At 34.6% G+C, this 18679-nt stretch overlaps 1 protein-coding gene across 4 annotated transcripts in view; it reads right to left on the reverse strand.

Annotated features, from left to right (window-relative positions):
- The window catches only part of LOC118747325 (tubulin polymerization-promoting protein homolog), a 30719-nt gene extending 12942 nt beyond the window's left edge, over positions 1-17777 (reverse strand). The window contains exons 1-2 of one of the 4 annotated variants that reach the window (XM_036481361.1): positions 17606-17777; positions 18-417 (exon numbers count right to left, since the gene is read on the reverse strand). In XM_036481361.1, coding sequence (XP_036337254.1) covers positions 18-410 — 393 coding nt within the window. In that variant the 5' untranslated portion in view covers positions 411-417; positions 17606-17777. Of the gene's footprint in view, positions 1-17; positions 418-604; positions 792-17605 lie in introns of those variants that run through there. The other 3 variants (XM_036481362.1, XM_036481363.1, XM_036481360.1) reach the window with 3 other exon arrangements.
- Positions 17778-18679: the final 902 nt, after the last annotated feature.

Consider the following 18679-nt stretch of genomic DNA (forward strand, 5'->3'; position numbering starts at 1 on the left):
TTGTTAAGGTCACTCACCGATACTTGCACAACACCAGGTGCTCCGCAACCGGCCATTTTCTTTTTTATATCGCTTAATTCAACTTTTTTCGCCTTCGCCAATTCATCAAGGAATTTATTATAATCTGTATAAGAGATTTTCATCGCTTTGAATTTCTTAAAATGTATGCCCGTATCAGTGGTGGTGATCTTCTTGTCGATCACTTTAGCTTGCTTCATCCACTTATCACTCTGCGATAATGTAATCAATTTGCCATCTGATTTTGTATCACCAAATTTGGAGAAGGCTTTGAATTGATCTTGAAAACTGACTTTTGGTTCATCTTCCAAAGCCAATTGTGCGATCTCGGCAACTGGTGGCTCTGCGGGGGCGGGTGATGAACTACCACCATTTGTTGCTTCCGCTGACATAGTGGATCTGGAAAGAAAGAGGCAAGGAGGAAAAATTAAAATTGGTGAATAAAACTTGGGGGCTATAAAAAAAAAGCAATTGCATTTTTTGTTAAAAAATAGGTGACTGGCTTGAATTTCATGTTCAATGAAATTGCTTCTGTGTGTATTTGATTTTTTTTCCTACTCGATGTACTTCATTTATTTTTTCTCACCTGCGTGCCACTATAGATGCAAGCATTTCGGATAAAAGGAGATGACCCTGTGGTTAATGTAATAATTTCTATGTATGTCCTTTAACTTTTGTATGCGGGAATATCCTCTCCAAAAACACACGCAATCGTTGCTTGCTAATTATAATCTAATTTTAAACCATAGAAAATCGAGCGTATGAACGTACATACATAAGTACATACATATGTTTGTTTATTATTATCGTCCCGTCACTTTGATGCATTGACCACAAAATCGATAGCAGACAACTTTAAACGCGCATTCCGAAAAATCAAGTTGATGTATTAAAATTCCCAACCCCTATCTGCCAATACACTGATTCGTATGAATTTAATAATTGAACTGGAATAACAATAATTTCTACTGTATAATGAAAGTCGGGTTTCGTTATATTTTTTTTGTTTTGTATTTCAGTCATTGCAGTTTTTTTTTGGTTTTAATATGTATTAGCATTTTTCGCTTGCGCTTAGCTTTGTTTCGTTGCTTTCGCTTGCTCTTATCTGATAATATGCGTCATATTTAGTTCATAATTGCATTGCAGTGCTTTCTTGAAATATTAAAATATTATTATTTGTTTTTCAAACTCGTACATTTTTTGTGTACATATGTATTAGGGATGTTAATCCCGGGATCCCGTGATCCCGGCCTTTTTAAAGCCCGAAAATCCCGGGATTATTTGCCACGAATCCGGGATTTTCTGTATTTGTAATTTGCAATGGTGGCAATAATAGAAACGCCTTATGTTGAGCAGTTTTTGCTATATTTCTTTTGTTTATTTAATATTTAATATTTTTTATAAATGTCATTATACATACACATAACACACAAAAATCAATGTAATAATATTATGACCTCTCTGCACCTTCATACCTATATGCTGTAGAATAGGTAAGTCTTAATTTGTGGGTATTGATGGCAACTAAATCGCAAAACACGTGGTTCAACGGAACCTGTAGGGTGCATAGCCAGCTTTTCTGAGAGTACAGTGCTACCGAAAGGCAATGATGAAGGGGATATGTATAGCTCCCTATTGGTAAGCCTCTGAGCGACATTTTATTCTTAATGGACCTGAGGACTGAGAGAGGATGGTTTCGGGTGCAGAATTTCACGCATTTGGGTAAGGTTTTTGATTGACATTCACGATTCTTTGCATCGGTTCAAACATCTCACGACCTCCGATTTTCACACCAAGTAAGCTCTGGATAGCAACCAAATAACCGTTAAGAAGAGAGCTAATGTAAGAAGGCAGACCCCCAGAAATGAGTTGTGCGCTAGGCTTGTCACCCGTGACGTAAGAGCAAATTTCAATGAAATAAAAAAGTTAAGCCTCGGATGAGACCCTTTTCTATTGATGACACTTTGATAAATGTAAAGGACTACGGTTTGAGGGCATCCACCTGGAATGTTCAGACCGTTAACGGGAAAGGTGTCTCTGCCTGGTGCGTTGATGTTCACGGAAAGACAAAGAGCGCGATTATCCACGAAACTGTACTCAGCGTACTATATAGTAGAAGTGCGTAGAAACATATCAAACTTGCGGTTTTGAGAGAGAGAGAGGAAGGGACGACAACGTCGCGGTCATGCCGTGGTGAGTTTTTGTTAACACGCAAATCACATAAGATAGGTCGAGTGAGCTACCCTGGTCTCCGAATTTCAAAACTTTGCATTATCCTGGTTCGAGCAAAATTCTAATGGCAAACCTCCGAGTGTATTTTCGTCATGAGGAATCTTATTTAAGCCATTTGCCGTTCGGAGTCGGCGGAAACCTCTAGATCCCTCCGTTTGTCTGACAACATCAAGTTCAATCTACACATCTACACATCAAGTTCAAAAACACAAATGTATTTCAGAAAAGGCCAAATGCATTTCAGAAGAACTGAAATGTATTTATGAAAACCTCAAATATATTTCAGAAAGGGCAAATGTACAATACATTTGCGTTTTTCTGAAAATCATTGGAACTGAAATACAATCGTGTTTTTCTGAATTTCATTTGGCTTTTTCTGAAATACGTTTGAGCGTTTCTGAAATACATTTGCCCTCTACTAAAATACATTTGAGTTTTTCTGAAATTGATTTGGCCTCTTCTGAAATTCATTTGGCCTTTTCTGAAATACATTTGTGTTTTTCTGAAATACTGTTGGAAAAGGTGTAGGTTTTCTTTAGAAAGCAGATAAATTTGAAAAGCTACTTGAGAAAACGGCCCTAAGATCTGTTAATTTTGCTGTTGTTCGAAAGGCCTGGAAATATTTTTATTTTTTTTTTCATAAATCATAAGAAAATCAATGAAGAATTTCGGTAAATTTTTTCTTACAAGAAATTTTTTTCCTGGCATTTAAAATATTCTCACAAAAATCCATTCGTTATTCGGAAGTGTAATAAAACTGTAGAAGACTGTCACATTAAGGCGTTCACTCGCCCTTTCTCTTTTTTACTTTGCAATTTGTAAACATACTACATATTAGAGGTATACGCCGCCGAGCCACGCCGCCGCCGCCGCCGTTTTTTGTCATTCCTCACGCGCCGCCGCCGAGTTACGAAAATATCGGCGCAGCGGCGGCGGCGGCGGCGTTCGGCGCCTAAGGAATTTTGTACAAAATTTTCATGATGTATGTACATTGAATACATCGTTTGAAGGAACTAAATATTACTTGTATAAAAACACAATTTTACGAAATGAAAATTACATTTTTAAATTAGTTCTTTTTGCATAATTTGGGCCACTGGACAAGAGTATGATCTCCTTTATTTTTTCCAAAATAGCATAACTTAGAAAAAACATAGGTAACATATTTTTTGACGGCAGCGTTTATTACAGTTAAATTAGGGTCGAATACTGGTAATCTAACGATTTTTTTCCGCAGTAGACAATTCTTTTCTATACTACAAAAATACTACTTTTTTATACACCTACTACAACAACTAGAAACTTATAACACATCAAAAACTTTAGCTCCAACATCTCAGAAAGCAGTTTTAATAGAAGCGGCCTCTTTGCATCTAACTCCTCAATTATTGAAGATAAATCAAAGACAAGTTGATTTTTCTATGTATTTTTTTTAATATTTTAAACAAACACTTTTTTGCTAATATTTACATTCGTAAGTTATTTTATTCTGGGGTCCCACATACGTATGCAAGTACTAGGTGGCTGTGTGAAAATTACGTTAGCATTCCTTAGTGGTGGTCAAACCCCAGGAAGGTTTTGCTCCCTCGCATCGCTATGTTTTCTACACAGGGTTAAAGTTCCCTCTTTATGGTAAACATTAGTATTATTTTTCATTACATTCGGTTCTCCTTAGAAAAATTTGGCGCTTCATATTTTAGTGGAAGTTTTAACCATCTATAAGCCATTTTTTTTAACAGTGGGTCAAAAAGTCCCATTCTGGTTCGAGTTGATAAGACTATTGCAAAAATTTATTGAGAGCGGCATAAATTACCCCAATAACTAAACTTTAAACAATTTTTTTTTTCTTTAAATTTAAATAGTACATACGGATCTGTAGAGAATATAGAGATCCGTGTGTGTATGTATGTATATACCTCAGACCTTCTTCTGTTCGCCCATCAATCAGCGCCAGACACTCAGCATTTTAATTCAAGTAGGAAGTAACAATATTTAAATTTAAAACTAATTCAATAATGAAGTAAATAGAATTATAATAATAGAATAATTGGCATGGCGAATGCCTAACGCTGACGAGTTGAAATGATAAGATGAGTAGCCTCATGGCTCTTTGAAATCTACCTTATGAGAAGTAGCGCCGGCGTTTCCAGACGCGCCGGCGTCGCCGCCGCCGCCGAATCTTTTTGACGTTGACCACGCCGCCGCCGCAAAGCCTGTCGGCGTAAACCTCTACTACATATGTAGCTTCACACAAACCCTTCTTAAATTTATTAATTCTCAGTCGTCTGTAAAATTGAACGTCAATACAAAACAGTCGTAATCTCATTCTTACATTCAACAAAGCAACTGAAGGCAATTAATTTCGAGCTGATTAAGTTAACATTCCCCTCTTCGAGAGAAAAAAAAAAGTCATTATCATAAGCGGCTGCCAAAATTCGTTTTGTATTTGCAGTCGTTCAGTTTAATGCGCAGCCGCTTGAACAGAACGCGGGATACAGCATCGGGCATACTTGTGTATTTAGTATTTATGTTCATATGTTTTTAAACGGAGTTTTGTTCAAGTCATTCAGATATACATACATACATACTTAGTATGTACATATGTATCTTTCTGTTGTTTATGTTTACTTTAACTCGCATTGGAATTCATTGATTTTGGTAATCATTTTAGTTGAAATAAATTATAATACTTTGCTACTGCAATTCAACGGATTTGTAATCATTTTTCATTACATGTCGTAGATAGTTTGCTGTTAAGGAAATACTCTAGGATATTCGATTCGATACTGAATTAGGCGGTTTGAAATGTTGATTTACATATATGGCTTTTGTTTGAAAATTGGACAATATTTTTATAAAAACGTGTCAGTTGTTTGCATCATTGTCTATATATATGTCTGTTTTGGAATATACTTAGGTAAGAGGTTTGCACTAAGGTGTATTAAATTTAACGAATAATATTTTAATAAGATATGAAAACGTTTCATTGATAAACATTTTACCTTAAAATTATTTGAATGCTTGGTCATTAGAAAAAAGTGGACACTAATCGCTACTAAAAAACTTGTTTTTTTTTTTTAATTTCAACCTTACATTTATAGAAAATATCTTGAAGAAAATGTGAGTATTTTATAAACCAGAAAATGGAATCCTTTCATAGTACAGGCAAAGCGAGACTTCATTGCAGTCGAACATCTTATTATTGTATGTAGAGAAATAGCCAATCGCACCTCTACACGGCATCTCTTCCTGTGTAGCACCTTCAACTATTGTTTACAGTTCATCTTATGGGTAGGTCAAGGTCGCAACGGCCTTAAAACACACGATTTTTTTTTTATCTGCTCTATAGCAATTTCCGTATACACATCTGCATTTGTACATATGTGTGTACATAAACACACATTCACAAAGTGGCATCATTCAATTGTAAACAAAGAAGCCACACCCAAAAGTCATAAAAATAAATTGTAAATAAAAGAAAGAAATGTCAATAGCGAACATAGAACAAGCGAACGCGAGTGAGAAAAGCGCTCACCCATCCACCCACAACCCACCCAACTCAGTGCAACCACATGCCGTCAATATGGCTGACATCAATTGTAGTAGATGTGGCTGAAACGAGAGTGCATACTAAATATTATTACTGCCATTGCAAAACTGAAATTGTAACGCACTTGTATGGATGTAGATGTTTCATGGGTTACAGTGTATTTACATAGGGGTTTCACTTTTCATCGCTTCGGCGGCAGAACTGTGCATTTTTTCTGTGTTTTTTTTTTTTTTTTGTAAGTTGGAACGAGAAAAATGAAAGCTTACGAAATCATGCAATGATATGGAACAGTGAAAACTATTTAAAATTATGTCATCTTGCTTTTCAGTATACATACATTGTTGTAGTATATAGAATAAATATACACATTCTAAATGCATAAATATGTATGCAAGTAGGTACATGGACGCTATGCGGGCGTACTGATCTGATGAAAGCATGGCATGGCGCTGGGTGTGTTTCTCGCTGGCAGGTATGTATGTATGTATGTTTTGCTTTATTTGAAGTGAACAGATAAAATTCCACGCAATGCACTTTTTATAGTGCTTCTTACTTACTTATGTATTTCGTAAATATTATCTAACTACATAAATATTTCTGCTATTTATTCGCCTGAGCGCGGAAATATGAAAAAATACATACAGGCAAGTTCTGCAAATCCCTGAAATTTTATTTTTCGCATTTTTTTTTTTCAAAATTTAATTTTAGATGCAGAATGACAGAAGCCCGTATTTTTTATTTTGAAATCGGTTAATATTTACACAAAGGTGCCGCAGGGCCTCTGAAGTTTTCCATGTATGTACTCCTACTCTCTTCTTCTTATTTGACATTGTAACGGCCTAAGCGATTTTGGTCGCGCTCAGCAAAGCATGCCAGCCGTTTCTCTTTTGTGCTAACTGACGTCAATTGGAAATGCGAAGTCCTTTTCCACTTACCACCAGCGGGTTCCGCGTTGAATACTTTCTGAGCTGGAGCGTCGGTGTCTGTCGCATTGTATTAAGGGACTAGCTCTCCTTAAGAAAAATATTATCGATTCTTTGAAGAAATTTAGTTGAGAAAATAGAAGAGTAAAATATTCTACAAAAATATTAAACAAAGTACTATAGGTATACTAGAGATACTTAATCGATGATGAAAATCTTCAATTTCTAGCAAACCCTTCAGTTCAGTGTTGCTTAAGCTGTCTAGGCTCTCGAAAGATTGGTCCCCCAGAAATTCGACGCGTTTTCTGCGGATTGCAGGGCACTCAACAAGGAGGTGTCGGACGGGTTCTATCTCCTCTTCATCACCCCAGCTTCTGCATAAATCTTAACACGGGCTCCGGATCAGGCTGCCTTGTGGTAAATGGTCTAGTGTCCCACTACTATTCCTTTGAGAAGCCTAACGTTTGGCTTTGAGGGCCTTAGCAAGCTCAGGTGTGCAGACTATTCCATCAGATCTAATCCTATCTCAGATAACTTTCTAGCACACTCGTTCGCTTCCTCAATTTCCGGAGTACCTTTACGTTCCAGAACCCATTAGAAAAGAGCTTGTAAGCATCTTCGGCATACCCCACCGTATATCGAATTAGTCGTTGCCAACCCTAAGACTTTGATGGCAGCTTGACTGTCAACAACCAAGGCAAGTTTAGATGGAGCTTAGTAATCTCGCGATCTATTCTTGAGAAGATGCCAGATCATGTGCCTATGTCCATTTTTGAGACAACATCAATATTGAACTCTCAGTCACTTCTGTCGAGAAAATGGATATCGAAGCTTCGGCCGGACTCAGTTTCTTTGACCTGATAATCACAGCTACTGTACTCAACACCCACTCTGTCGAAGATGGTGTCCTCACCCTTGCAAGTTATTCGCAGCCTGATAGACGTCCTGAGCTGCGGAACTTTTAACGTAAGGTATATGTTGATATGTGGAATGTCCAGAAAGGTCTCTAGCACCATCTGGCGTGAGGTGAAAATGAGCGTAACTACTGCCGTATAAACCTAGTGTATGATCTGCGGTCATATGCCGAAGTTTGCCCTTAACAATCCAGCGTCATTAGAGGTATTTATTTACTTCAGACTAGAGATGGGGGCGCGGCAGTAAACATTAAATACCGATCCCGCATATGCCGACATTAAAGTCCCGACCCCGCCCATCCCGTTTTTCAGAATTGTACCGCGGGTGACGTGGCCACGCGTGTGTCTAATATCTATGTATCTCTAAGTAAAATTCACATGGCTTTCAAATTAATTTTAAATGAGGTATTTTTTCTAGCAGTCAATTTCACTTAAATTCCCCACCATGCAAAACATGAGAAATAGGCAACTATCGTCTATGGCAACAAATTGGCGACTCACCGTTTTATGGCTGTGGTGACAAATCGGCAACATCACTTCCTTCATATCAATTTTGAATAAAAAAGTTCTCAAAAATTCCGAAACTTATGAATATGGCGTCAATAGTATTGGCCAAAAGCATCTAAATTATGGCCATGGACAAGATTGAAAAAATGGAAGTCTCACAGCGAGAAAATGAATTAATTCCGATTGTAAGTTGCAATTTGGTATACAAAAAAATAAATGAAGTATTAAGAAGAATAAAATTATTCCAAATATCGCCTAAAGCGATAAGAAAAGGACTCATTCAGGTAATAAGAAAACGACTCACCCAGGCGAGTTGCCTTCGGCGGACGTTTTAGAGCGACCGCTAATAGGAAATCGATTCGATGGCAATATTACCGGCAATAAATTTGTTTCCGAGGGCGACACGTTTTCTTATTGCCAGCAACACAAATTGTTTGGTGGGTCATTTCATATAAATTTCACATACATACATATGTATGTATGTATGTATATGGAAAAGCCAGAAAGATTTTATGAAAATTTGAAAGTTGCGAGTTTTATCGGAAGTGTCAGGATAGGATTTTTTACCCCGTCCCGCCCGCTCATTTTTCAAGACCTTCGCGATAACGCCCATCCCGGCCGTTTTAAAATCAGTATCAGGGCTCCCGCAGGTCCCGATAAGCTGCGCTCATCTCTACTTCTAGTGACCAGATTTCAACATACATACCTCTCTAGTTTATCGATTTAACTGCATCGTATATGGTTTCATAAAGGTCTATAGAGAGTAAATTAAATAAAGATGGCTGAGGTAAGCACCATAATGAGCATAAAAATTGCCCCAAAATCTTCAAAATTGTTTGATGATTAATGAAGGTAAGTAATGGAATATACTTTAGCGAGGTAAAGTAAAGGCAAAATGAAACAGCAACTAAGTGTAGAAGAGTCAGAAAATATGCATAATCCAGGCATTAGACAGCTATACATACATATGTATGTATATAAGTTTAGTTTAACAAAAAATAATCGCAACTGCTGATTCAGAATTTGAATGCTGGTAACAATTAAGTTAATGTAAATTTATGTATACATTTTTATACAACTCTATATACATACGTACATATGTATGTATATATATATTTATGAATAATTAACGCATGGCGTGTGTCCACAAATATATAAAAACTGTACGTACATACATATGTACATTTCCGTATGACATGTCGAAATAAATTTGGAAATATGTATAATTAATGACTAGTAATTTTGTTTAGTTTTTGGAAGTTGCTTTCATTAAAAAAATAAGCGGTTTATATTTCGATCAGGGGAAGTATACACAGCCGCGCAAACCACAAGTTCTGTATGTATGTATGAATGTACATTAGGGTGGTCCAAAACAAGTAAAGTCGGAATATTAATGCGCTCACCCCCTAGGATGGTTCTATATGCCCCTTTTTTATTTTGAAATCGAAAAATATTTGGAGAACGCTCAAAGCGCTCAAAGTTTCTTATGTATTTTATATGGAGGAAAAAACAACTTTTCGTAGAAATGATATCGAATTCTTGAAAATCAATATTTTTCGTTCGGAAAACTCTGGTTCTCTTCAGGAGACTTCCAATAACAATATCCAATTGTTTATTTAACCAATTTTTAATAATAAAGATTCTTTATTTATCCTCCCCATTGCATTTTCTGGGGATTTGGGCGGATCTATAAAATATAGTTGCTATGGAAAGTTTTTTAAATAAATAATTGGGTAATATTAAATATTAGGAATCTCCTGAAGAGAAACAAGGTTTTCCGATCGAATTATATTGCTTTCAAGAATTCTATACCATTTCTATGAAAAGTGGTTTTCCCCATATAAAATACATGGGAAACTTTGAGCGCTTTTAACGACCTCTAAATATTTTTTGATTTCAAAATAAAAAATAGCGGTATATTGTTTTCAATATTGAACAATCCTAGGGGGTGAGAGCATTAAAATTCCGACTTTACTTTTACACATGCATTTTTGGACCACCCCAATGTACATACCTACAACATAATTACATAAAGCTCAAATAATTCTTTTGGCGTTCTTAAAATGAGCAATAGGTTTATACCGTAAGCGGTTAATTAAATTCTAGCAAAACTTTTGTGTAATATTTTCAATAGGTTTTCAAACACATTGAGATTTCAAATATGGTATGATTATTTACTTTTATGGCATAATTTCATAATTTGACGTCTGTGGTATTAACCGGCGTATTTTTAGTTGGAATTGTACAATAGATTTTCTGATAACAGAATCGCGTTAAATAAAATATCAACACAATAAGAAATCGAGAAAGTATAAAGATAATTTCCACACTTCTAAAACATATTATTAAACAAAATCAAAAAAAAAACAACGCACAGTGTGTCTTACAAAACAAGGTAGCTGGACAAAATGCATTCCCACAAAAGTTTTTTATATTCTACAATCTACTGGCGGTCGTAAGAGTGTTCAGAAATAAATTTATAATCTAGTTGAAATTAAAAAATTTTTATATATTTTTTTTTAATTTTTAAAGAGATTTCTAATTGTAGAGGTGTGTAATTTTGTGTGAATTTTTAAAAATGGATAATATTTCTGGTGGTACATATTACACTACAACAAAACTGGACTATTTATGACTTAAAAAACAAGGAGCAGGTTATCAATTCGTGGGAATATGTTTTTTTTTGTATGTATGGTTCCGCATAAGGTGTTACCTCTGAGATGGTCCCATACTAATTTGGTTTAGATCCGATCATTCGAACATGAAAAAATTAACGGCGCTCAAAAATTTGTATATGGGAATTGAAGTCGGTTTTGTTTTTTGCTTAAAAATTACTTGTTTTCTTTATTTTTTTCACAAGATTGTGAAGGTTGGTTAAAGTTTGATAAACTTTATAAAAATCTTTACCTATAAAGCTTTCTTAATCCAAAATTTAAGTTGCATGATATTACTAAAGCTACACAAAAAGATATGAAGAAAAATGCTCTACATATAACTCATCGAAATTCGCATCGAGGCGATCGAGATCGAGAGATCGTTTCTTAGATGAGAATAAAATTTGATTAGAAGATGACAAACGTCATTCAGAACAAAAAAACTTCATAAATACATAAGTCAGCTTATTTGATAAAGATATGGCGAATAAACTGGATGAATCGCAATTTTTTTAACGAAATTTTTCTAAATGTATAAGTAACTGAAAATTATACTTATACGTATACTTCCATGGGAGACGAGTAACGAGCAATCCTGAACTGTATATACACCTGAGAAGTAAAAATGTAATGCTCAGGTTTAAAAGCAAGGAATGAAACCGAAACCGTTACCCTTTATTGACCTGAAAAATAACGAAACCGAAACCGTTTCAAGCACATGAAGCGGTTCCAATCTGTTTTGAGAAAGCTATAAAAATCAGCTGCAGAATCTGGAAACCACGTGCTTCTTTTTCTTCAGTAGCATACTTATGCCGTTACACGATAAATAATTTGCATTCAATTTCAATCGATAGCTGTGACGTAGGCTGCACGCAACTTGATAGCAATTTTCGTTTCAAGATGCCGTCATCAAGGAGCCAACTTAAAATTTTCGCTTCGTTCCCATACACACATTTATCTGACACAAAATCTGCCTAAATTCTGCAGTACTGGAACAGACTAAATTTGATTGGCGGCTAGACTTGTCTATCAAGATGCCATACAACTTGAAAGGATAAGTTGATATCAAGTCGATGGTCACGTTGTAAAAGTGCGAGTGTGTTATAAAAAAAGTATGAGTGTGCTGCAAGTTCTTGATCGTGTAACGGTCATGTAAAACAAAACAAGCCATACTTTGCGTTTACACGTTCAAAAAATTGCTTTAATTTTTTTTCTTTTTTGTAGAGTTGATTATAGCCGGACACTTAAAGGGCCCATACATGATACCAGCATGCTGGCGCCATCAAGTGTTGCTGCCAGCCGATTGATCGTATATGCCCTTGTGGTGTGATTGTACCAGCTGCGCTTCTAGCTTTATAGTAAAATCACTTGATAGTGCCAGCTTGCTGGTGTCGTGATAATTGGCTTTTAGGTTATTATATTGCCAGTATATTCAAAAACGTATTATACGATTAGCTGTTGAAATTGAACGAAAAGTTTCCTATCGTCTTGAAAGGAAAATTGTTTTCAAGCTGATAGGCCACAATGTTTTATGCCGCAAAAAATTTTTGAAAACTTGGGAAGGTACATATTTATTTAATAAACAATATTTTTTGTCAAACTTGTTATCATACTTTAATTTCGAAACCGAAAGCGAAACCTAAACCGAAACCGTAACTAAATTTGAAGAACGAAACCAAAACCGAGAAACGGAAACACTTTGCAAAACCGAAACCGGTTCAGTACTTTAATTCGGTTTCATTCCTGTTTTAAAAGAACTCCAAAAAGCATAGGAGCGATCGATTTTAATTTTTTAAAAATGGGTTTATGTTCTACAGGTGAGTTCTTTATAATTTTAAAATTTTTTTATATGTTCAACTGATTAGTATTTAATGAGATATTCAAATGAATTTCTTACTAAAACAGTTTAAAGAAAAAAGTGAAGTCATTTCACCATGTTTCACCCATAAAAAATTTATGTCCGTTTTAAGATAATTATATTTTAAACTATACGCTAACATAAATTTTGTCCGCCTTCGTTTAGCGATTGTACCGAACCGATTTCCGAACCAAGAACACCATTGGACAGGTATTTTTTCTGTAGATAAGGAGAGTTGTTATGGTTTCATGTTACGGCCAAAATCGTCGTTTAAAAATTTCCGTATTTATGTATAGTTGTTGTTGGAACCTATTTAATTTGAGTTGTTTTCGCATTGTGTTTTGAAATCCAACTTTGTAAAACACATTGATATCGATATGCGTCAAGTTATCTAAATTTAACAACAAAACTGTAATGTATTGGGTAAATTTCAAGACCTGCCAAAGTCCTCCAAAGACATTAAATTGAAATCGCGTTTTAGTTCCAAAGCCGAAGATTTTCCGGTAAGTATTTTTTTACCTTTTATACATAAGTTAAACGACCCTCTCCAAGAGTCTTAAAACTAGAAAAACGGTCGAATCTCGGCGGTAAATGGCTCTCCTAGTTATACTAAATATTGAAACCGACCGCGATTGGATCCGAGACGCGATATGGTACCCAAATAATTTTGACATTTTTTCTGAAGACGATTTTTTTATTAATTAATTTTTCAGCCAATTCCGTAGTATTTTATTAAGAAATTTTAAATATAAATTTAGAAAATCGAATAGTGCTCACTTCTAAGTGAATTTAATAATAATTATTTTTCAAATTAACCTCTTTCATCAAATATGACTGTGTGATGTGATATTTTAGGTATTTTAAATATAAGTACATACGTATTTGACCAGCGTCACACAAATACTGCAATTGAAGAAACTGGGTCAGCATGGACCACAAAAATTGTTTTTTTTTGTTCATAGATTGAACACGTGCATATGTATTTGCATAATACAATAATACATACATACCTCACATATGTATGCTGTAAAACGATTTTCGTAATTATAATTGTAACCCTAATAGCATAAGCCCAGCGCAAGTGGGGCAATATGTGATTGAATAGAGCAGATGTTAAGGGGTGCCATGTAAATCCACATGTGTACATGTCCACATAAATACCTATTTCAAATTATGTATGGGCGTTTGCATGTACATATGCACATATATACATAGGTGAAAAGTCAACAAAGTGTTTTAGACAGAAAAGCATAAAAAAGCAAAATCTCAGCACACTCTAATAGTTCAAGAACCTGTAAAACCACTATCCCCCAACTATGAAAAAATTTCAATCCGTGCAACTAAGAACACCATAGAAACAAGGAAGTTGTTGAACGTGCTAAAGTAGTTGCTACAGCAAAGAACACTGACTGAAAAAATATGTAGTATGTATATAAGTGAAGTTAAACACTAAAGAAAAATGATCAAGCGAAACATTGTTGCCAATTTAATAGCGCTTCGAAAACACTTTCGCTGCTACCATAAATTATGCGCCTCATGCAAACACCCCAATCAGTCAGGCTATCTAAACTGCCAGTCAAGTGCAATAGTGGATGGAATAAGGGTGGTCAGTGCCTAAAAACAACTGTTGGGCGTTTTTCCTTCGCGTACATTGCTGGTAGTAATGACATCATACCCACACCGTTTACAAATAGACGAAGGAAAACAAACGCGAACGAGTGCGCGTTGGCTAAAGTGCGCATGTACGCAGATTTATAGGTACCCAGCCATTAAATGAAGATGAGCGAGCGTTCATTGTTGGAGAAAAACTAGCAAATTTGATATTCGTTCGTAAAAATAAGCTGCAAGAGAAATTTTATTGGAGTTGAAGTGCGGATTGTAGCTGAGACATTTCGATCTTAAACATTTAATGTGAGCTCAAGCGGAATTGTAAAACAGACAAACAGGCGCTACTCGGCACAAAGCTTTCCGCAAGGGAAAAGAGTGATGGAATAATTCTACTCTTACAATGATGTAAGCTCCTGATCGCCGAAAAATTTATTAAACCAACGAATAATAGGTCACAGGTACAAACTGATTTTAGCAGAGATTTTCTATACAGGCGGATTAAAAACAGTCAATAGGAGCAAACTACCTAGAGTGGCGTTAATCCGACTGGAAATAGGGTTCAATAACGGTAGAAAGCCGTGTATGAGCAAACCACACGAGTTTTTTATATTTTCCAACAATAACGAGTTTTTGGTCGAAAATGGTGGCACACTTATCTTAGACAATGCATCATCTTCAGTTTTGCATGAGAAACAAGATTCCATCGTGAAATTGTATTTAAATGAAAACTTAAAAAACATATACATACATACAAAAAAATTAATAGTAACAACTCGTGCTCGTATGCCCGTATATAACAATAATAAAAATTGAACAATTGAAATTTTTGTTTCGCACACCAGTTTCACAAACATTTTCACCGTTTAATGTAGTCGTCAATAATACCGTAAAAAAAATATTCCATGCCAATATTTAAACTTATGGCATTATTCATAAAAAATAAAGTAGCCTTATAAAAGGTTTATAAATTGAAAAATGTATGAAAACGTCAATTTATAAAGATCTTTAAACCTACTTTATTTTTTATGAATAAGGCCATTAAACTTTTAACTCAAACTTTTAAAATTAAAAAATTTTCCAATATCAAAAATTACAAAATAGCTGCGAAAGATATTCTGCATGCTGTCAATTTTTTTAATTGGTGGCACACTCTTTAACCTCACATGTATGTTGTATATGATGTCAACTTTCATTGCCTCTAACATGAGCATTCTATTTGAAGACTTCCCAGAATTATTTGGTATGGTGAAGAGCATATCCAGGTCAAACGAAAGCACACACTAAGAAAAAATTATCGATAACAAAAGTGAAAATAATATCGATAGCAAAATGGATGAAAATATCAATATCAAAATCGATAATAATATTGATAGAAAAATCGATAACAAAATCGATAAAAATATCGATAGCAAAACCGATACAAATATCGATAACAAAATCGATAAAAATATCGATAACAAAGTCTTTAAAAAATCGATTAACAAAGTCGATAACAAACTCGATTACAAAGTCGATAAAAATATCGAATTATGATTTTTTCGAGTGAAAATGAAAAAAATAGTAATTTCGGTACTTTTTCGCCTTAATAAACGTTTTATGGCTAAAATTGTTGAAATAATTGATTTATTTTTTATTGTACTTATTTCTGCAACTCCATTTATTGAAATAAATGCAAGAAGAATGCTTTAGCGTTTTTTTTTCTGGCGAGAGAAGTGAGTGACACTAAAAATACAACTCGTGAGATTTGCTCATATATGTATGTATGTAAGTAGCAAGGTGTCAAAAATCGTGTAGCAAATATGTAAATTTTATTGCGGATTTCGGTAGAAAACCTATGAAACTACAACCAGTGTACCGCCAAATGAAAAAAAAAAAAAACTAATTACAAGATGACGATGATTTGCGAAACAAAAAAAAACAAATCATTTTTACAATTTTTATTAGCACACTCGAAATCCATTCAAAAATTGTTATATATGTACATGAAGAAATTAATATATACTACATTCGTCAATAATACTGTAAGCAAATATTCCATGCCAATATTTAATTATTTTTGAATAATTTGACTTTTAATTTAATGCGTGCGGGTAAACGTGTTGGCTGATTGCGGATGGTACTACGGGGCGTATACGTTACATACACACCTACGGTTATATGAGCATGAGTTGATATTTATTACTTTATTTGGTATATCTTTTTTAAGTTTTCATTTAAATACAATTTCGCGATGGAATCTTGTTCTTCGTGGAAAACTGAAGACAATGCATTGTCTAAGAAAAGTGTGCCACCATTTTCGACCAGAAACACGCTCTTGTCGTAAAATATAAACAACTCGTGAGATTTGCTCATATCACTCCTGTAAAAAAAAAAAAATTTAATCGGTAGTTTCGTAGGAGTGATTTTTGGAGGAAGTAGGTTCGGTTTATCATATTAAAGTCACGCACTCCGGCTTTCGGTACTTTCCCCTACTTAACAAAAAAAAATAAAAAATCCACAGTTCAACATTATTATTGCTTATGAAGTGTAGGCTAGTACTACAACAAATAAGACTAGTTCTATACTCGACTTGAAACAGTTCGTTTAACCGTGAGGTACAATTTACACAAATACACTTGACGACGACGGCTTCAATTAGCAAACATAATAATGACTAAGATCAGGCTGTACGCCTAAAAGGATGCTATGCGCTGTGCTGGTATGAGCAGTATGAGTCACAACAACTCAAAACAAGGCAAAGTAAAGCGGAAGTGCATACATGCACACATTTTTATTATACATATCCACATAGAGATTTATGTATGTATGTACGAATATAAAGAGACTGCAAGGAAGTAAGTTAGATGGCGCGTAATATGACCCATTTTGGGCTATGGTACTTGACTCATATGTACATATACATATACATACATAAACATATTTAGACTCACACATTCATATTTAACAAATACATATTTTCCTGGTATACATTTCAATAATTTTCAAGTTGCAAAAATAAATAATAATAATAAGTAAATTTTTACTTTTAAATATTTCATTCTTAAGTTGAATTTTTCACTACACAAACATTATTTCATCTAACATAAATGCCATAAGTACTATAAGCCAGCCCGTTATAATTTTTTGTTTGTAAACAACATTTTTTTGGATGCTGCTGGCGCATTTGCTCAGGACCAACTAGCATTCCATCACTCACAATCAGTGTAGATATGCGTATACACACTTAAAATTTGCATTTGCACTTTTTCATATCCATACATTTGTAATTTGCATTCAACATTCGGTTGCCATATATACCTACATAGTATTTATTTAGCTTTGTGTTTATAAATTGCACTTACACTTTAGGTTGAAAAAATATTTAGGGAAGAAGATTTAATATTTAATTTGTTTTAACTTTCTTTTATCAATTGATTGTCCAACTTTAGTGTGTTATATTTATCTTTTGATTCAGACACTCTTTGGCTTTTTGGCTCTTTGGTTGTCGTCGTCGTGGTCTGTTCAGCTGTACTCTGCGTACTGGACAAAATTGCACAGAAATCTGTCGATGTACAGTGGCGCACAGACATCGGTGGGAAAAGTGCGCAAAAGCTAAATAATTCTATGGGACGCTGTTTGACATACAAATATACATATTTATCTACAAACATGTGTATGTACACATCTACAAACATGTGTATGTACATTAGGGCTGGTCAATTTTTATACTATTGTAATTCTAAGTAAATCAATTTTTAGTTTGCCAAATAGGGAAAATAAGTTTGGAAGAAAATGTGAAACTTTTCACTGTCGCGCCCTCTGGTGGAAGTTTTAAGAAAATTATAAATGCAGATATGGGTTTCTGATACCAAAAGATTCCTTTATAGCATGTTTTTATAAAATATTGAAGCACTTTTTACGACACTGCAGCAAAATGCTAAGAAACAAATTTTCGCAATTTGGCAAACTACAAATTGATTTTAGTTCCATGATTTCTTCGACAAATTTTCTTAGAATTACACGTAGAATCCTTACGTGCTAAACGCGCATAGCCGAAAAAGTCTCACATACAAATTGACCCACCCTAATGTACATACATAAAAAGTCGTATGTAGAATGCGGGTGAGAGGCTATAAATATTTATGTACGTATTTATGTACATACGTTGTTGAATCAGTCACTGTAGCAACTGTTTTGAGTAAATGAGATTCTCAGGCTCGCACTTTGAGTGAGTTTCTATTCTAATCAGCAGTGTTCGCCTGGAGTACTCGTTATTGAGAAAATTAGCAAACATATTTAAATGTATTCGATTTGGAAAAAAACACGTTGAACGTTTATTTGTTTTTCTTATTATCTTCAAATAAAAACTTGTTAAGAACATTTTTTTTTCGAATCAAACACACACAATTTATTATTATGTGCGAGATACGCGCATT

Source organism: Rhagoletis pomonella, unplaced genomic scaffold (genome assembly GCF_013731165.1).
Source record: "Rhagoletis pomonella isolate Grant_MI unplaced genomic scaffold, Rhpom_1.0 Rhpom_scaffold_00011, whole genome shotgun sequence".
NCBI classification, from domain to species: Eukaryota; Metazoa; Arthropoda; class Insecta; order Diptera; family Tephritidae; genus Rhagoletis; species Rhagoletis pomonella.